Source organism: Anolis carolinensis, chromosome 5, assembly GCF_035594765.1.
Source record: "Anolis carolinensis isolate JA03-04 chromosome 5, rAnoCar3.1.pri, whole genome shotgun sequence".
NCBI classification, from domain to species: domain Eukaryota; kingdom Metazoa; phylum Chordata; class Lepidosauria; order Squamata; family Dactyloidae; genus Anolis; species Anolis carolinensis.
The window spans coordinates 15,902,120-15,930,103 of NC_085845.1; the positions used below are offsets into that span (position 1 = coordinate 15,902,120).

At 39.2% G+C, this 27,984-nt stretch overlaps 1 protein-coding gene across 12 annotated transcripts in view; it reads right to left on the reverse strand.

Annotated features, from left to right (window-relative positions):
* Positions 1-8,464: 8,464 nt before the first annotated feature.
* sec31a (SEC31 homolog A, COPII coat complex component) overlaps positions 8,465-27,984 on the reverse strand; it is a 51,397-nt gene continuing 31,877 nt past the window's right edge. For 2 of the 12 annotated variants that reach the window (XM_062981557.1, XM_062981554.1), the window contains 9 exons: positions 23,609-23,689; positions 22,757-22,886; positions 20,643-21,002; positions 17,547-17,585; positions 13,372-13,430; positions 12,537-12,809; positions 10,753-10,872; positions 9,883-9,954; positions 8,465-8,980 (listed from right to left, as the gene is read on the reverse strand). In XM_062981557.1, the coding sequence (XP_062837627.1) occupies positions 8,801-8,980; positions 9,883-9,954; positions 10,753-10,872; positions 12,537-12,809; positions 13,372-13,430; positions 17,547-17,585; positions 20,643-21,002; positions 22,757-22,886; positions 23,609-23,689 (1,314 nt within the window). In that variant the 3' untranslated portion in view covers positions 8,465-8,800. The remainder of the gene's footprint in view (positions 8,981-9,882; positions 9,955-10,752; positions 10,873-12,536; positions 12,810-13,371; positions 13,431-17,546; positions 17,586-20,642; positions 21,003-22,756; positions 22,887-23,608; positions 23,690-27,984) is intronic. The other 10 variants (XM_062981556.1, XM_062981564.1, XM_062981555.1 and 7 more) reach the window with 10 other exon arrangements.

The window sequence follows — 27,984 nt, forward strand, 5'->3', positions numbered from 1 at the left end:
AGGGGGGAGGAGGAGGGGGAGGATGAGAGCAAAGACCTGCATAGCTACAGCCAATCCGAATAATATGCGGCGCTCTTAAAGGGGGAGAGTGCAAGGAAAGGGGGTTGGGAAGCGAGCAAAGAAAGGAAGAAAGAGGTATAGCATCTTTGTCCAGGAATCCATGCACCGGCCATATGGATGGAAGATATATTCTCCATCCAACAAAGACAATGCATTCATTGACCAGGATTCTATTATTTATCCTGACTAAACCATTAAACCAATGGGATTTCTCTTTGTGTTGACTCGCTATTTGGACATTGATGGCCTGCTCCACTTGGGACTGACCATAGGATACCACCTTTTATGTACAGATGGTCAAAGGTTGCGGGGACTATTTCTAAGGTGGCTGCACATCCCACCTAATATTATTCAAACTTGCTCCGTAGACTAATTTGCTGGATTAATTGATTTTTTTGGAACTAGTAATAATTTTTTTTCATATCAGGAGCAACTTGAGAAACTGCAACTTGCTTCTCATGTGAGAGAATTGGCCGTCTGCAAGGACGTTTCCCAGAGGACGTCCAGATATTTTGATGTTTTACCATCCTTGTGGAAGGCTTCTCTCATGGGAAGCTAGAGCTGACAGAGGGAGCTCATCCATGCTCTCCCGGATTCAAACCAGCAACCTTCAGGTCAGCAACCAGCCTTTAAGTCAGCAGTCTTGCCGGCACAAGGGTTTAACCCATTGTGCCATTGGATAAGCACAGATGTCTATTCTAAACAATGTAATGAGCTATACAAAACACAATAATGGTTCAAAACATAAGTAGTACACAATATGTATATTAGAACATCATATACATATTACATTCACAGAATCAATGCTCAGTCCTATGGTATATAACCCAAAAGTATCTAACTCAGTATTATAAATAAAAGAAGATGATATAAGTCTCTGCAGTCCTAAAAGGATTCTCTTATCCAACATTCTGGATTATCCAACGCAGTTCTGCCTTTTAGTACTCAATGTTTTTGTAGTCAATCTTTTCAATGAATTGCGATGTTTTGGTGCTAAATTCGCAAATACAGTATTTACTACATAGCATTACCACATATTGAACTGGTTTTTCTGTCAAATTTGTTGTAAAACATGATGTTTGGGTGCTTAATTTGTAAAATCATAATGTAATTTGATGTTTAATAGGCTTTTCCTTAATCCCTCCTTATTATCCAACATATTCGCTTATCCAATGTTCTGCTGGCCCGTTTATGTTGGATAAGTGAGACTACTGTAGTGAAATGCCCCCTTTCCTAACGTGACTTGAAAGGAATCCATAATGCTCTTCTCATCACACATAGATAGGGTTCAGGAAAAATGACCAACCCACCCAAGGTCATCCAAGGACCGTTTCACATCACTGTGGATGACTATCTGTCAAGAGTGATTTGAGTGTGTCTTCCTGTATGGTCAAAGTGGTTGGACTGGATGACCCTAGGGGTCTTTTCCAATTCTATGATTGTACCCATTTAAAGCACTACATTCTACTTTAACTGTCTTCGCAACTTCCTATGGAGTCTTGGAATTTACGGGGGGAAGACTTTAAAATTCATGGCTACTAAACTATAACTCCCAGGATTCCATAGCATATAGCGAAGGTAGCTAATGTGTTGTTGTGTTGTGGGAAAGAGCCCACAGTGAGAACTAGTACCTGGGTTTTCCAAATCTCAGATCACAACTATACAGGTTGAGTATCTCTTATCCAAATGCTTGGGAGAAGTTGTCTTTGGGATTTAAGATTTTGGAATACCTGTATTTATATGTATGTAAGTAATGTACATATAGCCTCCAGTGGCTCAGTGTGTTAAAGCGCTGAGCTGCTGAACTTGCAGACCAAAAGGTCCCTGGTTCAAATCCTGGGAGCGGAGTGAGCACACGTGTTAGCTCCAGCTTCTGCCAACCTAGCAGTTCGAAAACATGCCAATGTGAGTAGATCAATAGGTACCGCTCCGGAGGGAAGGTAACGGTGCTCCATGCAGTCATGCCAGCCACAGGACCTTGGAGGTGTCTACGGACAACGCTGGCTCTTCGGCATAGAAATGGAAATGAGCACCAACCCCCAGAGTCAAACATGACTGGACTTCAAGTCAGGGGAAAGCTTTACCTTTACCTTACAGGAGCAACTTGAGAAACTGCAACTTGCTTCTCATGTGAGAGAATTGGCCGTCTGCAAGGACGTTTCCCAGAGGACGTCCAGATGTTTTGATGCTTTACCATCCTTGTGGAAGGCTTCTCTCATGGGGAGCTAGAGCTGACAGAGGGAGCTCATCCACGCTCTCCCAGAATCAAACCGGCAACCTTCAGGTCAGCAACCAGCCTTTAAGTCAGCAGTCTTGCCAGCACAATGGTTTTACCCATTGTGCCACTAGGGGTTCCTATTACAGTAGAGTCTTACTTATCCAACATTTGCTTATCCAACATTCTGGATTATCCAACGCAGTCTGCCTTTTAGTACTCAATGTTTTTGTGGTCAATGTTTTCAATACATTGTGATGTTTTGGTGGTAAATTCGCAAATACAGTATTTACTACATCGCATTACCACATATTAAACTGGTTTTTCTGTCAAATTTGTTGTAAAACATGATGTTTTTGTGCTTAATTTGTAAAATCATAATGTCATTTGATGTTTAATAGGCTTTTCCTTAATTCCTCTTTATTATCCAACATATTCGCTTATCCAATGTTCTGCCAGTCGGTTTATGTTGGATAAGTGAGACTCTACTGTAGTTATAATGTAGTTTCCTAACGTGACTTGAAAGGAATCAATAATGCTCTTCTCATCACACATAGATAGGGTTCAGGAAAAATGACCAACCCACCCAAGGTTATCCAAGGACCCTTTCACATCACTGGATGACTATCTGTCAAGAGTGATTTGATTGTGTCTTCCTGTATGGTCAAAGTGGTTGGACTGGATGAACCAAGGGGTCTCTTCCAATTCTATGATTGTACCCAATAAAAGCACTACATTCTACTTGGAGATGGGACCCAACTCTAAACACAAAATTCACTTATATTCACTCAAATATATAACCTGAAGATGATTGTATACAATATTTTTAATAATTTTGTGCATGAAGCAAAGTTAGTGCGAATTGACCCGTCAGAAAACAAAGGTGCCACTATCATGGACACTTTTGGATTTTGGAGTATTTCGGATTCCTGGGTAGGGAATGTTCAATGGCTGTATTGCTATTTACCTTCTATACTTAGAAGGAAGCCTTTTGCTGTTAAATTATCGGTCTTGATTTCTTTGGTGCAGATTGTACTATAAGGAAAATGAATCTGACTCTTCAGGCAGCAAATGTTGGAAAGCAGCACATTGTTGGAGAAGGTGGCTGCATGTCTTCGATGGAGAACGTTGTCCCATCATCCATCATGAAGAAAACCCGAAAACCCAAAGAGTTACCAAACTACAACTCCCAGGATTCCACAGCATTGAGCTATGGCAGTGAAAGCAGTATCTAACTGCATTAACTCTGCAGTGCACCTTTATTTAACCAGAACTTCAGCCTTCACATGGTTGGGATGTTCAATGGATATGCTTAGTTTTTAATGTGTAGATTTTTATTCAATTAGATTGTTTAAAGCTTGCTAAACTTTCCTGCCACTCATTGTGTTAGTCTCATTTTCTGAATGAGTTTATTGTTTCATGCTACTTGTCTTATTTTTGGTTTTGTGTATCTTTGCAAGGTTGTCTAGACACTTGTTTCTCATTGGAGATGTATTTCAAATATTGTTGGGGTAATTTGGATATTCCAGTGAATCAACTGGATTCATGAGCTCAGAAGCAGCAGAACATTTATCCCTTCCAACTTGTCTCTCGTTGCCACGATGCTATTCCATTACTTGTTGCTTTGGCCTAATTTATTTTATCCCCTTTATCATATTACAGCGCCGTCATTTTACAAAGAGGAGAGAGGGGAGGGAGAAAAGAAGACAGCGCCTCTGTTGTTCTGTATTCCATGGCAGTTTGTTAACAGGGTATCTGAAAGATGACCCAGATTCGCAGAGAAAAGAAAATAGTTCACTGGAACTAGAGGACAACTTCATCCATGACTAACTGGCAGTAAGTTGGGGGAGGACATTTCTTTTGGATCACTTCACATTATTCATTTTCTGCAAAAGCATATTTGCCTTCCTCCTTGGCTTCCTTTTGGACAGTTTATATTATTTGGTTGTTAAGGGTGTTAGTAACTTTGGATTAAATTCTTTTCTTAACCAAAAAAAATATATAGGTAAAGGTAAAGGTTTTCCCCTGACATTAAGTCCAGTCGTGTTCGACTCTGGGGGTTGGTGCTCATCTCCATTTCTAAGCCGAAGAGCCAGCGTTGTCCGTAGACCTCTCCAAGGTCATGTGGCTGTCATGACTGCATGGAGTGCTGTTTACCTTCCTGCTGGAGCAGTACCTATTGATCTACTCAAATTTGCATGTTTTCAAACTGCTAGGTTGGCAGAAGCTGGGGCTAACAGCGGGAGCTCACTCCACTCCCTGGATTCAAATCTGCGACCTTCTATATAGTCTTTTTATTGCTTCTCTCCATTTAGGACAACCTACCAAGAATGGCAACACATTGGCATTGAATGTCCCACACTTTAGTTCCAGTTCTGTATGTCTTCTTCTTAGGCGATCCCTAACACAGCATATTATTTGAGACCACAGAAATGCTGGACCACTCTAACAACTACCATGTCAGACTACGCAGAGAAGCCATTGAAATCCACAAACATGTAGACAATGTCAATAGAAAAGGAGGGAACCATGAAAATGAACAAAATCTGGCTACCTGTATTTTAAAAACTCTAAAATCAGAACAGTAAATAAAGAACAACATTTAGAAAACAGAGGAATTCCAAACATGAATCAATTAGGCCAGCTAAAACCTCTCAACAAAAGATTTCCCCAGGCCGTCAGCAGTCAGACCTTGATGTTGAAAGGCTATTCAATGCTAATCAAGGTGGCCAATTTAAACATTGACACCTGCCTCAAAGAAACAAGTGTTCTTTCTTCCATTCTGCACATACCACAGATATATAAACCACCCCACATGCCTAGTTTCCAACATACCTCATTACCTCTGAGGATGCCTGCGATAAATGTAGGCAAAACATCAGGAAATAATGCTTCTGGAACATGGCCATACAGTCTGAAAAACTCACAGCAACCCTGTTAGCTATCTTCAGTGGAAACCAGATCTTTAGGTGCTATCCATCTATTAAAATTTGAAGCCCTTTATTATCATTCTAGTTGATGAAGGATGGAAAAGGGACTTAGTCCATCAAACTCAAGGGAGAGTTTATCTAATCTGCATCTAATGCAAACTCTACAGATATGGATTTTTAACTCCAATCTTCTTGCACAAATTAGAGAAAACTCTTGTATGTAGAAGGGAGTGTGTATGTGAGGAGGGCATTGCAATTTCGTTCCTTCATAATGCTGTGTGTAATGGTCCACTTATTGTTCTGTTGGTGTATAACGTTAAAGCTGGCAAGCCAGGAAACAGAAATTTTATGTAGCTTACTAAAAGCAAGCACATAATATGAGCTAGCTAATTATGAGGAAAGTCTCCACAGGCAACTGCCTGAGAAAAGCAAGCTTGTAATTAAAACTAATAGACTTTTGAAATTTGTCAAAGGTCCTTCCAGTATGTTTTTGGTAAGGAATGTAAGAGAGAAATCCCATCAATGAGAAATGTCTTGAAAAAGCATGGGGAGAAGAAATAAAAACAAGAACTCTGCAAATAGGACAGAACCTACCAGAACATTGTTAGGTATAATACATTTAATAGATTGGGTCATAGGAATCAAAGACAAGAAACCCTTTGTGAACCCATGTGAATTTGGACTTTGAGGAACTAAGTATGGAGCAGAAAAATGTGTAGACCTCTAAATGCTATTAGGATTCACTTCCCATTACATATTAATGCTGGCTAAATCTAATGAGTATTAATAGTTAATACCTGGATGGGTATATATTCCCTTGGTTTTAGAGACGTAACAGAATTTGATAAGAATCTTTGGAATGGATATATAAGATGCTATGGATATCAAACCATCTCCAAAATCTAATGCATTATATCACTTTTAATTTAGTCTTTGATTAATACCTATTTCCAGTATCTTTTCCAGGATTATCTTTTTACTTTATGATACAGTAGTCTCACTTATCCAACATAAACTGGCCGGCAGAATGTTGGATAAGTGAATATGTTGGATATTAAGGAGGGATTCAGAAAAAGCCTATTAAACAAAATAAGTTATGATTTTACAAATTAAGCACCAAAACATCATGTTATACAACAAATTTGACAGAAAAAGTAGTTCATTACACATTAATGCTATGTAGTAATTACTGTATTTACGAATTTAGCACCAAAATATTATGATATATTGAAAACATTGACTACAAAAATGCGTTGGATAATCCAGCATGTTGGATAAGTGAGTGTTGGATAAGTGAGACTCTACTGTATAACTGTGTAGTCATTAAAGAAGGGGGAAAATCACATCCCAGAAACTTAATATTATCTGACCCTTTGCTTAAACATTCAGATTTGTTTAACAGAAAAAGCTCACAAATCTTTTGGCGGTGGTAGGTTTGCAAGTATAAATCTTTCCAGCAGTGAAGGAATACGACAAAAGACAATCCTCCCTATTACACCCAGCCCTCCACATTTACGGGTTTGGCTTCTGCAAATTTAATTACTGACAGATTTGATTAATATCTCTAGGGACCTGTAGGTCCTCCAACATGACTTTCTGGTCTCTGATGGATGCTGCACCAGAGGAACATTTCCTTAGGCATTTGTTGATCCTCCAGCATGATTCTATGAAACTAGACATTTCCAGAGATATATTTTCTTAGTTTTTTTTTAAGTGCATGTTTCCCACTTTTGTGGAGATCCTACACCTCTAACTCCATCAACTGTGGAGAGCCCATTGCATTTCAGGTTTCAGTCTGACTGAAACTTTCTTCTTTAGTTAGAACTATCCATTTTGGCTCAGTGGACAGCACAAAAAGTCTTATGTTGCGATTCAGCCACCTGAAGATGAGGGGATTGGTATTTCAGAGTCTGAGAGAGTGGTGGATAGTTCTTTCAATGAGGGGATTTTAGAGCAAGAGTCTGTCTGTGAGAGTAGGTTAGAAAGTGAAAGCAGACAGGGAGATGCAGTGCCTGGTGGAGACCTTTCACCAACTGATAGCATAGCAACTCCAGATAAAGAAATAGATGGGCGAGAAAGCTCGACAGGCATATCAGGCTTGATCTTAGGGAGAAATCAAGCAAATTGAGAAGGGCGAAACGACTTCGTGAGAAAAAATATAGGAAATCTCACAGACAAGGAAGTCAAGGTCACAGAAGTGACTTCATGTTTTGCATTCTTTAAATCAGAGAACTGTCTCTTTGGGAATTCAGATCAGGCAAAGTCACCAAACAGTGAGGTTCTCAAGTTCATGTCTCAGTCCAAGATCATGGGAGTTTGGATGCATAGTATAAGAAGTTTTTATAGTCTGGCTTTTGGATTCATGTTCATGTTTTGGCCCTTGTTTCTCTGGATTTATGCACATGTTGGATTTTGAGATTTCTGTACCTTGTTTTATGAAACAGCTTTGAACTGTTTGAATTATTACCTTTGGAGTGTTTTCCTATTGCCAGTTTGGTTTGGTTTACTTGTTTGGCAATTTTTCCCCATTACTTCTTGGATTTTGCTTTTCCATTTTCCTATGGTGATTTTTCCTTTTTATATGTGCTTTTATCAATAAACTGTTTTACTGTCACTTTCGGTTTCCTGGTTGGTGTTGAGGGCAAAGTGAATCCTGGCTGGGGTGCAACAGTCTAGCCTTTCTGTTACTGTACTTCCTTTGTCCACAGATTATAGTTCCATGCTATGTAGGATAAAGGTGGGATGACACGAGAGTTGGGTTTTCAGCTAACCTCAGTGGATGTCTATCTTCAAATAGTCTGCAAAGTGGAAAAGTCAACCTATAAAACCTATATAAGCTGCCCTGAGTCCCCTGTTGGGTGAGAAGGGCGGGATATAAATATTGTAATAAATAAATAAATAAATAATAAAATACTTCCTAAAGTTTCAAATATTGGACTATTTATTGTTCTGAAAACTTAGGCCCAGAATGTGTTGAAGAAATATTATTAATCCAATGGAGTGATTATGTAACTGGCTATAAAGCTTCGAATTTGCACCATTTCATCTAACCTTAACATAACATACAATGTACAAGAAATCAGGCCCATTTTTGAAGCTTAATTTCATGGAACATTTAACTAACTCTGCATTCATGCGGTCCAACACAAAAGTGAAGTTAATGAACTATTTAGATCAACTGACAACTATGTTCATTATGATCCACAACACTGAAGGGATGCTTTTCTTAAGAAAGGAAATACTCAGGACACACATAAAATAGAATCTTGAATTTTTAATTGGTTGATGCTGAGGAACTGTGGCAGGAATCACTTTCAAGGTCAGCCTTAACACACAAACTCCTCTCCTCTTTTTTTGTATTTAAAAGCCACTGTCAAAGCAGCAGGTAACATGCATTTAAAATGGACAATACAGGATGGCATAATTAAATACACTATCTGTAGGTAAGGATAATAAAAGATGGAGAGAGAGAAAAAGAAGAAAGCCTCAGGGCTCTCTAGCCCTGCTAAAAGGAAGCTCATCTGCAAAGGGGACTGTAGTGACCAGCCTTCCATCACTCGATCAATCATGTCACGCAACAATGCTGCTTCTCACTTCAAACGCCTAGTTTATTGGCCTGAGTGAGGACTACTTTCAACACTGGCATGAAGGCTGACGTCTCACTGAAGTTGCTGGTGCTGACAATGTGAGTGTGGATGTTCAGCCCTTCCACGTAATTCCGCGTCTCAATGCTCCTGGCAATGTTGTGCAAACCGTTGATTATTGTTGGGGAGAGCTGGAAGGGAAGACAGAAAAGAAAAATGGTACAGAAAACACAATCCTTCCTTCCAGCTTCCTTCCCAGTACTGTGGCCACACTTTGGCATGATCAAGACCAAACATTGCAAAGAGCCATTCCAGAGCTCTGGCTTTCACAAGTTAATTTAAACAATTTTGAGTTTCATTTAAAGCTGCCCCTTGCTTGCTCCAACAGCAGCTGGATCTTGCCTGACCAATCAAAGGCAACTAATAAATGGCTTCCCACAGACTCCAAGGCTGCCCATAACATCTATCTAAAATGCAACATTGTTCTGAATGGAAATGCTGTAGCCAGCATTTGCTCCAACTTATCTTGCAGTTCATTAGACGTTAGCCCTGATTTTAAAAAGCTTCTTTTGATTCAGGTATAGATCTCAGACTCTTTAGCAACAGGCATGGGCAAACTTCAGCCCTCCAGGTGTTTTAGACTTCAACTCCAAAACACCTGGAGGGCCACTTTAGAGCCAATGGTAAAATGAGTCTTAAATTTACCATACATCCAACTGGTTAAGATTATTTCAACATCCAGCAGTCACAGTCAACTTTGTGGTGGTAACATCTCAAAATGGATGCAAAACCCCACTCTAGTTATGCATGCAACTAATTTACTCTTCAGTGTTACATATAGCAGCATGGTGATTATTTCTAGTAAGTGCTCAGTTTGTTTTCAGAAAAGATGAATAAATAAGCAAGTAAATAGATAACTGTATAAACATGCTTGGAGAATGATCTGAGGAGAAAATGAAACAATTCTACTGCTAAAATACAGTGTGCCCAGCTAAGGGATCTCTTGGGAACTGTTAATGAAGCTATTCTTAGCTTGACAGGAGGACTGCAGGATATCAGGGCAATGTGCAATAACAACAACAACAAAACTTACTGTTTGATCTCTAAGTTTATCATACAGGAACTCCAAGCGTTTGTTGGCATCGTCTAATTTCCGCTTGGTTTGCTACAGGAGAGAATAGGCCACAGAAAGTTACTGGAAGATGTTAAGACCAGAGCCAATATTCATATGTACATGATGAATAAAGAACAGATTTCACGCAGCAATGCCCCGAGTGCCTTTTATTTACTCAATTCAATGTTCAATGGGCTCTGCAAATCTAATTAATTACACATGTGTCATTTTTTGGACAGTGCACATGATGTTATTCTCTTGCACCTTTGTGCTCCATCCAGACTCCATGAACATGTTATATTTAATATGGATCCAAGACAAATTTAAGGCCAGGTTCCTTTAATCTGTTGGAAACGGACCTTCCCTATTCAAAGCATGCCCTCTGATGGAATTATAGTTCCTCTACAATATATTGTGCTACAGGAATTCACACCTTCCCGTTTTAGCTGAGTGTGTGAAAAATATGTTTTGTTTGTCCACATCCCCCCCCCCCCGAACAAAACGTGCAAAGAAGACTCTGTCATGTGTTTGCCACAAATTGGAAACCACTTGAAGGCATGCAACAATACATGTTATTTCTGTCTGAACCATTTTGGTGCCTGCAAAAAGGATCTCATTTAAGGCCGTCCAACCTATGCATAAATCACACCATAATGGAAATTATGGCGGGTGGGGAAGGCTAGTCTGACTACATGAAGGTACACACCTATCTGATGGTTATAAATCGTATCTGGCAATTTGCCACACAGCACTTGAAATGTGAGATTCCACAAAATTAAATGAAATATAGTAACAGAAATGAAACAGCAACCTACAACATAGAGCTAGCATGGTGTATGAAAGACATACCGGATCTGTCGCTGAAGAGAGACATCTCTGGATCAAAGCTTCAAACGTGGTCTTTAGAATAAGGTGCTCCTCAGGGATGGGCTTTTTTGTTATTTTCTCTGTTGGTAGGGATTGCACATGCTAAGACAGAGAGGGAAAACAGACATCTCCTTGGATCCATTTGTTTCCATTTTGCAAAAAAGTAAACCACTTGAGCTACCTAAGAGCCCACTTCTTAAAGTGCAAGTATATTCCTCAGGCTGTGTCCAGAGACAGGAAAAGTCTGAATTTCATCTAGGGACTCTGTCTAGTCAACAAGGACGAGCCAAAGACATTTCAGAATGTAGGGCGAAAAGTAAAATCCTGGTTCCCAATCATGCCTCTTCCCTCGCACAAGTAAACCCTTTAAAACTGTAGTGCCCTTTAACACAATCTCTCTGTTGCAAATCACTACCCTATGAAAGGCACAGGCCTTTCAGCACTGGATAAACAAATACTGTTTCCTTCTGATTGAGGAGGAAACAAATTTTTCAGCAGCCACACTGAAATACCTTTGGGATCGCATTAAATCCCTTCCTTGGAAAAGACAAATCCTTCCCTCTGCTTCAACACCATGAAATCAACTTTTGGTGAGAAATTCAACCTGCTTTAGAGGCTGCAAGAAGCCAGCATCTCCCAGAGCATAGCAACCCACACACAGAGCTCTCATAAACCACAGTGTATGAATCATTTGCTTCCACTGCCACCCTACTGAGTCAAAGGATTGGTTCTTTATGTAGTACCCAGCAGATCTCTCACTTGAACAAGTGGGAGGGAGAAGAAGTCATCACCTATTCAAACACTCAGCAGCTGCCTATTTCAGAATGCTTTGCAGCGAAACAGACACTTTGGACCTTATACCTTTCTGATGGCCTTCCTCCCATGTGGGGAAGAGTGTGTGTGCAAGAAGACTATGATTGGTGTGTCTGAGAGAGACGAGAGTATGAGAGAAAGACTGCAGTGTGTTGAGACCAAGAAAAGACTGCAGTGTTTAACTCTGAGAGAGAGAGAATGAGGATAGATGGACCAATCAAATAGGCCTTTGCCTGCAGCTGCTTGTTGCAGTAGACTTTTTGAGACAGGAGGCTAACTGGGAAAACCTTTTGAGGTGAACACAATTTCACTCTCCTGTCCAGCTTCAAAATTTGTGAGACAACAGTATTTATTTGGGGGGCAGTGAGAGGGGTACGGTCGGGGGCAGTAACCACTATCAACAATTTTCAGGCCACAGACCTTTCCCTTCATTCCACTATCAACCAAACTAATGGCATCCCCTCCGATCTCATACAGAATAGAAAGAGGGGCAGTAAGCTGTATTCCGCTTCCCCAGGAACTGAGGCTTTATATCCCACAGAAGATCTTCCCTTGTCTTCATTTATGCAGTTGCCTAAACTTCTGTAGCAGTGACAGCTGCAGGAGAAGGAAGGCTCAACTCTTTCTACTCCTTGCTGCTCCAACTGGCAGTTTTTAATGTGAAGGTTCCTAAAGGGCCAGCATGGGCAAAGTTTGGCCCTCCAGCTGTTAGGAATTGTGGGGGTTGAATTCCAAACACCTGGAGGGCCAAAGTTTGCCCATGCCTACTACAGGGAATGTACTTGTACACATCCTTCAAACCATGGTGGTCATTTACTAGCAATTAAAAAATATTCAAAGAAAGTTCTCAGAAAATGTATTGCAGTTCTACCAGCAAGATCCACTAGTTAATCCATGATGACACCCTAGAAAACAAAAATTGACTGGAAATTGAGCCGCCCATGACTCATTACCTGTATGGTGTTGCCAATAGGGGCTCCTGGGGCTCCTTCCATGCTAGATGCCGACACAGACGGAGTCATGATAGTCTGACCTACAGGCTGCTGAATATTTTGGAAAGGGTTCTGCAACACTGGCTGTCCAGGAGGAAGATGCGAGGGCTGAAAGGGTCCCTGGGCTGGAGGTGCAGAGGTTGGCGGCAGCTGCTGCATCTGGGCTTGTGGGTCGGACAGAGGATTCATTATTGGGGCAGTGATGGGAACTGGTGGCATGAAGTTGTCGGGCATCTAAGGAAGGGAAAGGAAATATGTGGAACAGCTGGACTTTATGACATCAAAAGACTATTGATACAAACAGGCAGTTACAGCCACTACTCTACTACTTTAAAGCCTTCGACAACACATTACTCTACTACTGCTTACCACTTTTCCCCAAATAGTTATTTCACCCTAAAACTATCAAATGACAATTAAAATGCAGATTACCTCTCACTATTAGGTGAGACGTGCTTAATTTTTTACCTTAAAAGTAGGGTGACACAAATGACAAGACCTTTTGCTAGGTTGTCTTTGGAGAAGGATTTCAGAGGTTGCTTCAAACCTCTGAAGCACACGGAGAAGGGTTTCAGTACATAGACAGCTGCCATATAGAGCAGTGCTTCCTGTCTACTGTGGGATACGGCCAAACTCCCAATGTGCCAGGGACCAGCACCATATTTGTGCCCACTGGCTACAATTGGTTTCCCCTCCTGTCTTTCCTGCAAACTCTCCAGTGACCAGCAGTGGATGGCTCATGGGCTACATCCAGTCCACAACCCTCACTGTTTTGAGTAGAACTGTTTCAAAATACCTTCTTTTTCTTTGCAACTCTGCTCAAAGCAGGAGGGTCATTCCAGCCATTCTGAGGTCCTGAAACAAAAAGAGCAAATAAACTTAGCAATGCATAAGTATGCTTCCTGCCCAGGAAGAGAAAAACTGCCATATTCTGTTTGGCTTTTTGTCACTGACTCAAATTACAGAAGCTTGATAGAAGATGCACTGTGGTATTTGCAACATGAATTTGAATACTGTAAAAACTATTGCTCCCTTCAGAGGTGGAAGATTTTGATCTACCTCAAGTCCTCACTTTCCAATTGAAACCAAGCACAATTATGTTTTTCTCCCCTCATTAAAATGTCAATAACACGGCATTATATACTGTTGCTATTGACATATATATATCTATATATCTATATATCTATATATATATAGAGAGAGATGTTCTATCAGTTATTAACACCTTAAAATAATCTAATAAAAGTTTTCAATGGTAGCCATATTCAAAGGCATAGCTGTGTTAATCTATATAGGTATATCGAGGGATCTTGTAGTTCCTTTGAGACTGAGAGGAAGAAGTTTGCAGCATAAGCTTTTTAGACTGTTTATGAAGTAGACTGAGTCTAAGAAATCTTGTCACAAGGATTTTTTTTCTGTCAGTCTCAAAGGTGTTGCGAGATCCTCTTCTGTGTTAAAGGACATTGCACCATCCCTAATAACCGAAGAGCTACCCCTGTAATAATTCTGATAATTTACGGAGTAGAGACAATTGTACAGCATGTTAAGAGAAACATGCTGAATTCTGCTCAGGACATTTCAAATTTCATTGCACTTCCTTCTGAGATTGAATGGTTTTAAAGACAGCAATGTTTTGCTGCATTAATACCAAAAAAAAAACCATCATCAGGCTCTTGAAAGCCCAATTCACAGCAGAAGCTACTTTAAAAACCAAAACAGACTTTAGATTAAACCAGGAAGATCAGGAAAAATGCAGCAGCTGTAAAAAGATGCTTATTTTAGCAGCCTGGTTAAGATTTACAGTTGCTTTGTGCACAGAATATTGAACAGCCAGAAAGGGTTTGGGCACATCTTGCCACCTGAATTCATAATGAACCTAACTGGGAAACAAGGTAAAAGGTTGTATCTTAACTGATCCATTGGGATCTCTGTAGCAATGTTGCCTGACATGAGGAATTTTAATAACCTTGGCCAGACATCCTAAGGGAAATTTTTACAGGGACTCCACACACTTTCCTTTTCCCCCTCCAAACCAACACCTAGTCCTCTCTCCAAAACTTGTAATATTTCTGCTTCGTCCATTTTAGAAGTCTAAGGAGACCTTTTGCCTAAACCCTAAAATCAGGGTTTGAACCTACAAATTCAAAATCAGTTCAGAGGGTGAGAGGAATTTTAATGACAGTGGGATAGAGGTAGTGCTGTGAGCATGCATTCTGCTGAAAGTCAGGGGTATGGGAGCAACCAAACATTCTTTTCACCTTAGGTCATTGTGAATATAAAAAGAATTCACTATTTTATACTGCTTTCCAGGGTTAACAAAGACTCACCAAGCTTTACAGGGGTGCAAATACAAGGATAGGTGGTAGTGCTAAAGGCATTGTCCTCCAGGTAACAATTTATTCTGTATGAAATTTTCCTTCAATTCCCCAAATTCATATCTCTACAGTGTGTGAGACACTATAAGCCTCCAAATGACGCTTGCTACTTTGCATTCTCTTGATAACTTTGCCTGCCCCCTGCTCTATTTATAAATCTTTGACTGAATTTTAGGTCACTAAAATGTTAAGAGATGTGTGGATTTTAGGAATATTTCACTTGTGAGAGCAGAATTCTTACTGGGGGGTGAGGAAGATAATCTCGTCTCCTTCACATCCCATTCACAGATATGGCTACAACTGTATTTACATCAGAAAAACTACTATTTAAACTTACCAAAAGGTCTCTTAAGAAAATGTGTTTTTTTAAAGCTGCCCAGTTACTTTTTAAAAACACACACATAAAATTAGATTAACTTGGACAAGTCCCTTCAAACAATTCAATCTTTAGGGATCACAACAATCAAATCACTAGAGGTCACAACAATTGCTAGTTTTTCAATCTAGACAATTTTTGTGAGAGCAGAGATTCACAGCAAACGTGCAATGCAAAATGTATGTGTCCACTGAATGAAATCCCAATGTAGCTTCACATGATACACATTTCAAGGGGTCCAAGTACCCTAAAGGCACCAGATCCTGTTTGATACTGGAAACTATGCAGAGTCAGCCTTGATGAGTACTTGGACAGGAAACTGCCAATGAATATCAGGTGCAGTAAGGTAAATTTCAGAAGAAAGAACTGGCAAAACTACCTCTGAGTCTTCCCAGCCTTAGAAAACCCTATGAAATTCATGGGGTCACAATAAGTCATGGGTTCACTCAAAAGCACATGCTCATGCACAATACATATGTGCATATTGATCACATTTAAGTGACAATCAACTAGGACCAATTCTTCAAAACAAATGAATAGAGGTTTTACATACTATTAATTTCAAAATAATAGAAGCAGATTTTTTGGTAGGCATTTGCTCTTTCCCAGGGGAATACAAATTTTTCTTAAAGGTATTTATAAGATGACACCCGTAGGCCACTTCCACACTGCCCCTATATCCCAGGATCTGATCCCGGATTATATGTTTATCCCAGGCTATCTGGCAGCAGGGACTCATATATTTCAGTTTAAAGTGGATAATCTGGGATCAGAGCCTGGATAAAGGACAGTGTGGAAGGGCCCTTACTTAGGCTTGCACCAAAATGAATAAAAACACTTCTGAAACCAAAAAAATATATGATGGATTATTATTGCTAATGGATTAAAATCATCACAGCTGGAATTTTTAACCACAGTATCATAAATCTAGCAGACTGCAACATCTTCGTAGATGAAATAGCAAATTCATTCTTTTAAGAAATTTGGCAAGCATTCTGTGTGGATGTGCAGCTCAACTGTAAACAAGGACAAAATTGTGGATTTGTGCTGAAACAAATATTGGGAACAGCTAAATAAATTCTGAGCAAAAGCAATGATGATGAAAAAGTGTTTTGAAAATGTGTCGGCAGTGCTTTCTCAAATCTCAAAAGGCACCTGGATTCATAATTCAAGTCTTGCCTGGCCCTGGCACTTTCCCAAGACAAGAGAAATCTAAATTGCTCAAATGGGTGAAAGCTGTAGAATAAATTAGGAAAAATAAAAGGAAGAGAACTTCAAGTAGGCTTGGGAATAGTATGTCTTCATTACAGATCCCACAAAGACCATTCTCACCCAGAAAATGGAGACTTAACGAGAGCTATCATTGTCCCCGAAAACTTTTGGAATGTGGTTCCAAGCCGCTTGGACTGACATTTTGTGGGATGTGTTAGTGTCTTTTTCTCTGATCCCAAAGCCATCCTGGGATTTGCATTATTAACTACACCCAAGAGAAACTATTGCAGCTTGCTCCTCACTTCCTTTCACTCCCAGAATATTTTGCTCTAATTACAAGAGCTGTGTCCTTAATTTCACTGTCTTTTTGTCAAAACATTCCCCAGATAGCATATGGCACCTACAACTTCAAATCATGATAGTTTTTGTGTTCTTCTGGGACAGTTTTGGGGTGATATCAACTGGTATTATTTGTCAGAGATATCTTCATCACTTTCCTTCCACCATCTCTTATGTTTTCATGAGCCAAAGGAAGTTTATAAATATTCTGCACAGATTTGTTCCTTTTGTACACCTTTAAATAAGTGATGCAAGACTCCAATTTTTAGACTGCTCAGGTGAAGAATTTTAAGTAGAGTTATTTTGAAGACCATGACTTGTCTTCCCAGTTATTTTTATCGCTGTCTTGCTTGCACAAAAGAATGTTTCAATAATTGTGGTGCAGACCATGGATCAATAGTTTAGAAAAACTACATTTGCTCCAGTAAACATTAATAAACATCTGTTTTATAAGCTGTTTGTCTCTGTGGTTATAAATCCCAGCTCTGTCATTTGACTTGAAGCATTTGTCTTCATTAAGATGTTGCCAAATGTTACAATTTATTGAATTTCACAAGTATTATTAGTTCAGGGTATTGAATTTGAAGTCACATGCACTGCAGTAGTCAGATTTGTTAGATTTTCGTGCTGGGCCTTAATGATTTTCTGTTTATAAGATATCTAATTCACCTTGCAGGATACTGTCTTGCTCTTGTATAGTTTGATATTCTGCAGACAAAAATGCAAACACAGCTCAGGCATTGAGTCAGGATCTACTGCTTTTTATCATTAGCTTTTCAAACTTGGCATATTTCCAGAAAATATTTTTAGAGGTACAGGCTGGAAATGTCACTCCTTAGCACGTCTATCATCCAATTAGCCCCATAAACTCAGAACTCTACCATATATGTTCAGAAAAATAACAATTTATCAGATTTTAAGATACTCCATTGACTATATTCAAAAGGTGACTCTGAAAGTGGAATTCAAAACCATAATAGGTCTTCTACTTTTGCAGAGGGTGCAGGACCCTTCCCATCAATAAACCACAAGTAAAAAAAATCACACCTTTTTAAACCTGAGAGACCAGCCTTCCTAGTTCTCCAGTTCCACTCCATGGTCAACGTCCAGTAGAAGTTAACCATAAAGTCACACCAGACTTACAAACAAAAGTTAAACCCACTTTAACTTTTGACTGTAATACAAAATTTCTCTTGGGACTGATCTGGATTAGCCATGAAAGGGAGACGCTCCCTGTCACGAGTCCTCTGACGGGAGCCAATTGTTCCACAGACACATTGAGTTCTTCTGTTCTCAACCTAGAAGCACAGTATTAACTGTAGTGTTACTCATATGATAGGGCAAGAGGTCAAAACAGGGTCAGATGCCACCAGTTAACCTTTGAACAGAGCCACTGTGGTATAAATCAGTGTATTTTCCACCACATCAATGTCTCTATCTTTAAGAGGTCCTTCTCACATCTGCCAAAGAGACAGCACACTGAGAAAAATTATGGAAGCACACTCCAAAGTTATGCATGGATAGTGTCCCAGACACCACAGTCTTCACCACTGATTGCGTCCAGCCTATAAGTCAACTTTTTAATTGAAATTAAGATTCATGGATAGAAGTGATAAAAATGTAAAACTAAATAAAACTTCAGTAGCTGAAATGAAATAGGCTGGAAGCGACCTAATTATCACTCTTTCTGGATTCATCTGGAGAAGAAAATGCCCTGTAATGACTGCTGGAGCTTGTCCCTCTCTTTCAAACATTCAATTCAGAAATGTTTTGGTCTCCAAATGGTGAGTTAATGGGTTCTGCACTGAAAATGTTGTATTTGGGAGCATTTATGTTCAGAGAAGAAACTGAGGATGTGGCAGGATGTTTGACTTTCACTCAAAGTCAAAGCTATCTCAAGTTTCAGGTCACCATGGGGCACTTGGCTAATGGGCAGTTTTGTTCAGAGCCAGCTGCCATGGTGAATGAAACATTACATTGCTGACATGGAAGGTAATCATGTTATTTGATAAGGGCCATAAGTGATATGCTTTGCAAGCGTAAGATATACAGATCCACATAGAAGCAAAGAACAAAGAAATCAAGTAACTGATCCTTAGATACTTAAGAAGCACCATCTGCAAATATGGGCGCCCAAGGTCTTACTGGAGCCACATTTTTTTTCAGCCCTTGATAGAACTTTTAAGGATATCCCCATCAATCATGTACAGAAGATGAATCCCCATCAACTAACATGATCAGAAAGGTGAATGTTTTACTTTGCATTTTCCCAGAATCCTCCAGGCAGCACGGCTAGTCAATGGCTGTATTGGCTAGGAGATTGTAGAAGTTATAATACCAAATACTAACTCTTATAGGCTCTGAAAGGGTGTGTGTGACAACAATGGTGATAAGGAGAGGACAGTGCTGTAGATTCAAGACCCATCTGAGAGTATAGTTGGCCTTGAAACCTTGTTGATCTCTTTGTGAAACAACAGATTGTGCCCATCTGGTGGATGTTCTTATAGGACAACCCAGCAACATTGGCTATACGATCTATTTGTCTTCCATTTGCATTAAATCCCATGCCAGGGAGAATGCTCAGGGTTGTAGCTTTGATCAGCTTTTAAGAAACGATCTACAAGTTGAAAGCATCTGTTCACCAAGGCAAGAAGCTTTCTGCTACTAGTTTGCCTTATAGGTTGTCTTGAAATGTTATACATTCTCCAAGTGAATAATACCCCAAGCATTCTAATCTGCTTCCCGTTTTAAAAGTCTGGAAAGCCAGCTACTATGTAAACAGTTCAATTTCAGTTAAAACATTAATCTGCGGTTTTCTTTTTCTTTTCATCTTCTAGAAAAATAAACATAGAACACTCATTATCTCTAAAATATATATAATCTCTATGTCTTTCTGTTATGAAATGTTCATTTTTAAAGATTTTTTTAAAGAAAAGGAGAAAAAAAGAAGAGCTGGACAGCATTGATAAAGAAACAGGTCTGTTACCATGCATTCAAAACTGATGAAGATAAAAACATTAATACAAAGCAAGATCACATAGTAGCTCCTTGTTCTAGGATACATGCCATGCCCACATTACATCTATGAGCAAACATTCTAGTCATGCACACATGCTTCTGTTTAGTTTGTGGAAAGGTGAAAAAGTACAACTTAAAGTGTTTCTAAACTGCAAATGGGAGGGTGGAATATAGCTTGCAATAAATAGAATGAGGGACTAATAAGACTGTGTCATATAATTTTCTTCAGAAATAAAAATGTTTAACATTAGTCCTACCAAAATCAATTTAGCGAGATCCATAGTTTGTTAACTTCAACTAACAAGTTTTTAGATTACCCTTTAACCAATAAGGATACTGAAGAAATTAAAATATTTAAGCAAGTAAGGACGGATGCTAAAACCTTTAAAAGACTTGCATACTAGCCTGAGAATCTGCTTTTTATATGCAATGACTTTGGGGTACTCTAATACTTTTTTGTGCTGAAGTTATTCTTTTAGTTTTTGCATGATGTATACTTAGTTGTATTTGTTTCAACCTTTATAAGTTAGGCGGTTTCAAGAGCAAGCAAGCTCTTGGATACACTTTTAGAAACACAAAAGCAAACCTAAATGACGTATGGGTGACATAATGCAATTAGTACACACACAGGCAGCAGCAATATTAGTAATGATAAATAATAATAATAATAATAATAATAATAATAATAGATGTACCCCCCCCCCCCCATTTCAGAATACAAAACAATGGCCCCTTCCAAGCGCAGACCTGTTCTTTGGGATGCAGCGAGCTCACTGGTTGCAGGCTCTGTACCTGTGGGTCCAGGTGGCAGTGCATACGGCATAGAATGTGCTGGAGCTCCTGGCCTGCCATGCTGGAAGGAGGCACCAGAAGGAGGAGGAGGCGGAGGAAGGGGAGAATTTGGATTCAAGGTTGTTGGAGAAAGCTGGGGTTGTGCTGAATATAAGGAAGAAGGCATAGAACTGGGAGGATTAGAGGGCATGTAAGGAGGGTTGGGGTTAGCGTAAGAGACAGAAGCTGGAGGAGGAGGAGCAAGAGGCTGCTGCTGAGGCTGATACAGCGACGGTCCCCCTGTTCCATAAGAACACTGCTGTGCTGGCTGACAAGCTACATTGGAGGAGAAAAGGGAGAATGTCTGTTAGTATCGATAGATTGCAATATCCTGAGAGAGGATGGATGAAATTACTCTAAATCAGTGGTTTTCAACCTTTGGTCCTCCAGGACTTCAACTCAGACATCCCAACTAGCTTGCCATCTGTTAGGAACTGTGGGAGCTGAAGTCCAAAACACCTGGAGGACCAAAGGTTGAGAACCTCTACTCTAGGCATAGGTAAAGTTCAGCCTCTATGTGTTTTGGACTTCAACTCCCACAATTCCTAACAACCGGTAAGATGGCTGGGATTTCTGGGAGTTGAAGTCCAACACACCTGGAGAGCTGATGTTTGCCCATGACTGCTCTAGATCATAGATTTCAGCTAAGTTCCTTATTAACATTAAAAAACAACTGAAAACTGAAATTCATCTCAAGGCAGAATATTAAAGCAACACTACCTAAAACACATCTTATGTAACCAGCTCTTAGAATTTAGAAAATTCCTCTGACCGCAAAAATTATAGCCATAAGGGTGGGTTAATAATTCTTTGGCTCCTGCTGAAAAATCAGAGAAGGAAAAATAGGAAAGCAATAAAATGAGCATCACAAGATTACAGCTACTTTATTTAATACTTCTAAGGAGATCTTAGACACAACTGTCAACCTTAGTGGAAACCAATGTAGCCGAGTTTGAATTGGGAATCAAGAATTGAGTTTGAAAAGGAAGTGGCTAGAAACTGGACTGCTCCTTTATAAATGCCACTGGGAAATTCCTGTGAGCAAGCCATTATCTTTTGGGCTTTGCAGAGAAGGTAAAGCAAATCATTCTATGCACTTGGGACATGTCTGAGGAAAAAACACATCCCAAAGTTGCTTTATTAAAAGTATTTATAGTCTGCTCTTCTCATAAAACACAAAGCTTTATAGGATGACTATATAACAAGCCATGGTGGCCACAGAGACCATGATATCCTGAGCTACTCAAAACAGGATGTCCTTAGCAATGTTATTGAAGTTAACCAGCACAGAAAGCCAAGAGGACTCCAACACATTCTTTTATGTTCATCCTGCCTACATGAAGAAGTGAAATGGCCCGTCAACAATTTTGGTGATACACTTGTGGAACCAAGTTTTCTCTTGGGGCACCCACATTCAGAAATACAGAGGAAAAAAAAGATTTCATGTGGAATGCCTTGTCAAGGGGATGGAAGTAAAGTAGGTTATTACAACTCCACTAATGTACACATAATAGACAAAATCGATGTGGTGAATCAGAGAGAGCTTTCCCCCAAGTCTCATCCACTCAATCCCCTGTGGCACAAGCAGGCCGGCACACTCATCCGGAATCAAGTCCTGAGTGAGTTTTCTTTCCTCATTCAGCAATCTTGCTTTTAGCACCAACTTCTTCACCCCATAGGGCTGTTGAAAAGATTAATCTGACCACTTTACTTAGGAGGAAATATCTATACCTACATATTATAAACAATACCCAAAAAGAGAGGGAGAATGAGGGTGGGATCTCTTGTTTCTTATACCTTGAATATGATTTCTTTTCAAGAAGAAAATCTGGGTTGATTCTGAACAAAACATTGATCAACATTTTGGTAGGGGAACATTGATTTGAGGGCTGAGTTCACCCACCAACTTGGCTTTCCTCACTTTACCGCATATGAGGGCACTTCATAAAAAATACTGTCTCCATTTAGTCCCAAGTTTGCAACTCAATCACTTATTTTAAAAAGCAGAGCAAAAAACCGCTGCTACTTACGTTGAGGATAAGGTGGCCGTGTTCCCACCTGCGAATACATGTTGTAACCAGGAGGTGCAGGCTGATGTGGTGGTACATTGGGATTGACAGCCCCTTGCATGACAAATCCTGGAGGAGGGGGATTTTCTCCCTGGGAAACAAATAGAGGAAAACACCCTTTTTCAAAAGGTTACATTTGCTCTGGCATCAAAGGACTACGATGGGTTTAGGATGTTCGAAGATGAACAATATGATCTCAAAGCATTCAGCAGTCTATTTATAATTTCATTCAACTGCCCACCTTTACCATGCCATCATTTACCAAACCACATAGCATGGATTTTGAATGTAAGGACAGGCTACAAAAAAGGTAACTAACAAGACGGTATCTCAACCTGCAACATCTTGAATGAAAATTATATGTGATATAAGCTGAATTAATTACATGGATGGGGTGCAGGGAGGGAGGTGGTAATTAGTTTCAAAATGTTTGATGAGGGTGATCCATTTATTCAATAAGGGGGGGAAATCAGGGGGTAGGGAAGGCATATTATATTATTTTAACCCATCTGTTTCCCCAAAGGAGGCTAGTGTCTACTGCTGGAACTCAAAATTGGATTCATGAAGCCACTCACATTTCTTTTGGGATTCTGAGAGTTCTCTTGTAATATGAGCAACAGCAAAATGAAACTTGATCAAATTAGAAATGTGTGGCTGCCTCCCAGACAGCCTGAGGATGCCTTGAGAATTAGAAAGTGTATACAAAAGGTAAATGGTGGTGCATGAAGGTATGTGTGCAAGTGTCTATATTTTTTTTTTAGAAAAGGTATATACGAGCAGGTCCTGCTCAGAAAGGAATAAGTGATGTTATACCTGTGTCCCTGCAGAAGGATGGCTGGGAAGGGCAGTGGGGTTTTTGTTACTCCAGGTAGTGATAGTAGGGGCAACTCTAACCTGAATTAAACAGAGAGATACCAATCATGGAAAAAATAAAAAATGGGGAAATCCCAAAGGGTTTTAAATAGCTAGAAAGCTCAAAAGTCTATCAAAACCAAACAATGTTTTCTGGTTTTCATGCTACTTAGTAATTAGGATTAAGATCTCAATCATGGCAAGCTAGGAAGGAGCCAAGCAGCACAGACAAGGCAGCAAGTGAAAGACAGCAAACATCAATCTGTGGCTTAAAAATATCACAAAGATCATGCTATTAATCTCATATTCACAATCATATTGTTCTCAAGTTTTGCATCACTTCTTATACAACTAAGAACAGTCTCTATGCCAAAACACTGCTTTACAAAATTGCCTGATATCAGAATTAGGCAGGAGTTCTCTTGTTGCTGCTACAACATTAATAACCTTTATGTAACATGCTTGCAGGGGAACATCAGTTCTGAGACTTTAACACAGGAATGCAACATGCATTGTGAACAACCAAACATACAGAAAGAGAAAGGAGGCAGAGAAAGAAATCACTTCTTCATGCAAAAATCAGGATGGAGCCGAGAGTGGTCTATGCCCCCGACTGCAGTTGATTTGGAATTATAGTATTAAATTAGGGACCAGTGAATAAAACACATACACTCTATAAAATGAAGAAACAATGGGAGGTTAATTAAGATTAACAAGGTAGATCATAAAGAAAGACTCAAAGATTACTCAATTTTCGACCTGCAGACTGGTGTTTTTTCAAATATGTATCTTTGATTTTGCTGTTCCTGAAACATGTTCTCAAATTTAGACGGTTATTGTTCCTGCTGTGTCTTTCAAGCCATTTCAGAGGTATGCTGACCCTATCATAACAAGATTCTTTCCAAGAGGTTTGCCTTAGGCTTCCTCTGAGACCGAGAGTGACCTGACCAAGGTCATCCAGGGGATTAGCTAATAAACCATGGCTTTCAAAGGGATGAGATCATGAATGGGCTCCTCTCTTCTGTGTGAAGTTATCTCCATGGTTTGCTTTAAGTATTATACTGTACTACACTGGCCTATAAGAATATGTTCAAAAATAAGCTTTCCCTATAGCCAGAGTACTAAGTAAGCCAACATTAAAACTTAATTGTGGAGTTACTCTTGTTACTTTAAACCAGATCTGCACCATGTTACACGGGGCTATCTGACACTTCCAAATCTGTGTTTACCAAAAAAGATGGAGAATGAAGGAGAATCTGTAGGGGAGAACTAACAGATAAAGTAGAAAAGTAATTAGCCCCTTCCCAACTGACTGTTTTCCCCTTTGTATTTATTTTTTAATCATTTATCCATCAGCAACATTCCAAACTGGAAGTGAAGCAGATTTCATGGAAACAGATCTCAGGAACTTTTGTAAGCATAGGATTATTAAAGACCTATCTCTCCCATCAGAGAATGTTAGCGTTGGTAGGGACTTCAGAGTTTTCTGGTCTAACTCTCATGCAGGAATTGCAATGCTGAAGGGGAAAAAAGTACTCCTATGACACAGCCATTTATCTTGGGTTAAATACCCCAAAGAACCCATGGTCTCTCAAAACAGGCATCATTAGGAAGTTTCCTCTGATGGCTAGATGAACATTTCTTCCCTCCTGCAATTTCCATTCTTTGGTTCTAATCTGGTCATTGCAGCAAAGAAAACACGTTTTCTCAATCTCCTATCTGAACACCTTTCAAATATTTGAAGACAGCTGTCATGCTTCCATCCTAATCTTTTTTTAAACATGGCAAACATATCCATCTCTTTCAGCTCTACCTGCCCTTTCCTCTGTATTCAAACATTATCTTGGCAAATGTTACCTTAGGAATACACATTTGCTGTGATAATGTCATTTCACTCCAAAATTTCTCTTATGTAAGTGAAAAAGAAAAGAAGACAAAATGTGTTTCCTTTTGTTCACTTGTAATGGTATGCTTATTTATTTCTACCAACATTTCTACAATAGCAATATACTTTTGTATGTATGTATCATATTTTAATTATACAAATAGTTATGTAACATCTTCTGCCAATTAAAAAGGATTCCCAAGGCAGCCTGTATCCACAGTTACAATCTCATCACAATTACTGCCAGGGAGAATTAAGAGCCAGAATAAAGACAGTTAAGAGATTATAGCAGAAACATTTAAAATTCATTAAAGCTGGTAGAATAAGAATGTTTTAACAGCATTCTTCAAACTGGTGATATTGTGAAATGTTGGCCCACAATACACATAATCCCCAGCCATATGGCCAGAAGCAGCCCTGGATAGGACTACTGCCATTCTAGCTGGAGATAATGAGTGTTGGAGTCCAACAGAGTTTGAGGATGCCAGATTAGAGAAACCAGTCCTATATAATTCATTTAAACAATGGACATTTGAGAATAGTATGTCTGCGGTAAATAACTCAAGAAAACTTGAAAAGAATGAGATTTTGCTCCAGCTGATGTGACTGCAGCTGTGCTTGTTTACAATAGGCAAGGTAAACTGTAACTCCTTCCAGAATCCCTTACATGCATGATCAGCAAAACAAAAAACAAAGAAAAATGCATCCTGGGATGTGTTTAGAAATAAATTTCCAAGTGGTTTCTAAAGAATTAAAATGTTTTGGTTACTAATGCTAGGGTTATCTGACCTGTTTATTCCTTTTCATGTGTGCATATTATACAATTTTTGGAATGAAAGGTTTGCTTGTTAAATTACGCTTCTTTTTTGTGGTGTAGCAACTGATTTCGATTTTCTACATGTTATTCCTGCTTCTGATAGTAAATTATCTGTTAATGTCTAAAAAATCTACTCTTTTAACTAAGGTACACCTATAAGGATTTAGTTTAACTTCCTTGAATAAGCTCTAATTTGTGCTACTTTAGCATATGCATATTTAAGAGCTTTCCTTTCTTTGCTTTTATTTTATAAAAGGTTCTTTCAAATAGGTATGGTGTGCCTCTGTGTCCCTCTTTCACAGTGAGAAATACAAAAGATACAAAGGAATCTTGTTACTTGCTTCATCTTCATTCTTAATAGAGCTATTTTCTACAGTGGTGTCCTTCAAAAGGTCACGGTTGAAAAGTATCGATCTGAAGTCAGCCACTGTGTTATCAGTGCAAGGCATTCATGTGAAATATTACTGCAGGCTTGGGAACTAATGATATTCTTGAATTAATCCCAAAATGTGAGTACTGAAACATTATTAAGCTAGTCTCATTCCATTATTTCCTTCTGATGTCTCCAAGGTATGTATTAAACAGGTAGAAGTAATCAAACAATTCCTGCTGTCATCGGAAACGTTTCCTTTCCCTCCCTACCTCTGTCTTTTTCTGCAAGTTCTTTTATATCCTAATAACCAACTCATTGCTCTCCAGACTAATTACAGTCTACTGAACATTGCTTTAATATAATAGGCTGTCCCACCTAACATTTCCTGTGTGACTTATGTGCATCTTCATTTTCTTTCAGCATACAACTTATATCAACCAAAAATGGCTCTTCCTGCATACATTATCCCTTGACCTGGTGGTAAGGTCTTATCTAAAAATGCTTCACATCCAGTGCTAATTACATTGGAGTCAATGAGGTAAATCAAGACAAACAACTAGTTTGAAAATCAAAGAGATACAGAGAAGGGTGGAAAAAATCGAGCTTCTATGTCTTTTTAAAATAGTCTTTTCTGGCACTCCTTGTCACCATGCCAGCATGTGGACATGGCTAAGGAAGAAGAGACGAACACAAGTATTTAGTGCTTGCTATGTATTATGAACCACATAAAATTCACTACTACTACACATACAGCAGCCTCACAAATAAGCTTACCAAAGTTATTAGCTAGAAAAATATTCAGTAACCACCTGTTCAAAACATCCATGCTAGTTAATTGTGGCAGATATACCACCCTGAAAGAAAGGACAGTATTTTTATAAGTTTATAAATACTTCCCTGTTTGATTGCCTGTAAGAAGATTCTTGCTTACAGAGACAATCAATTCAATAGACTATTTACAAGCCCACTGTAAATGGAGTACTCAGTACAGTAACTAAGTTATAGATTTGCTATCATAGCTACTGGTCAATCATCCTAGCAGACAATAGAGTATAAGATCCAAAAAGAAAAATAACGGGCTTATCCTGAGTGGAAAGGGCAGGGTAAATCTAAACGAAATCTGAGGAATGCATACAGAAAAAGCAACAACTAAGTGTAGAAGGGAGGGCCGATAAAAAGTTTTCCAAGAAACATTCTGCCAAAATCTTAAGCATTTAAAACATGTGCAACCCTGAAGCAAGTTGACTATAATTACTTCTAAG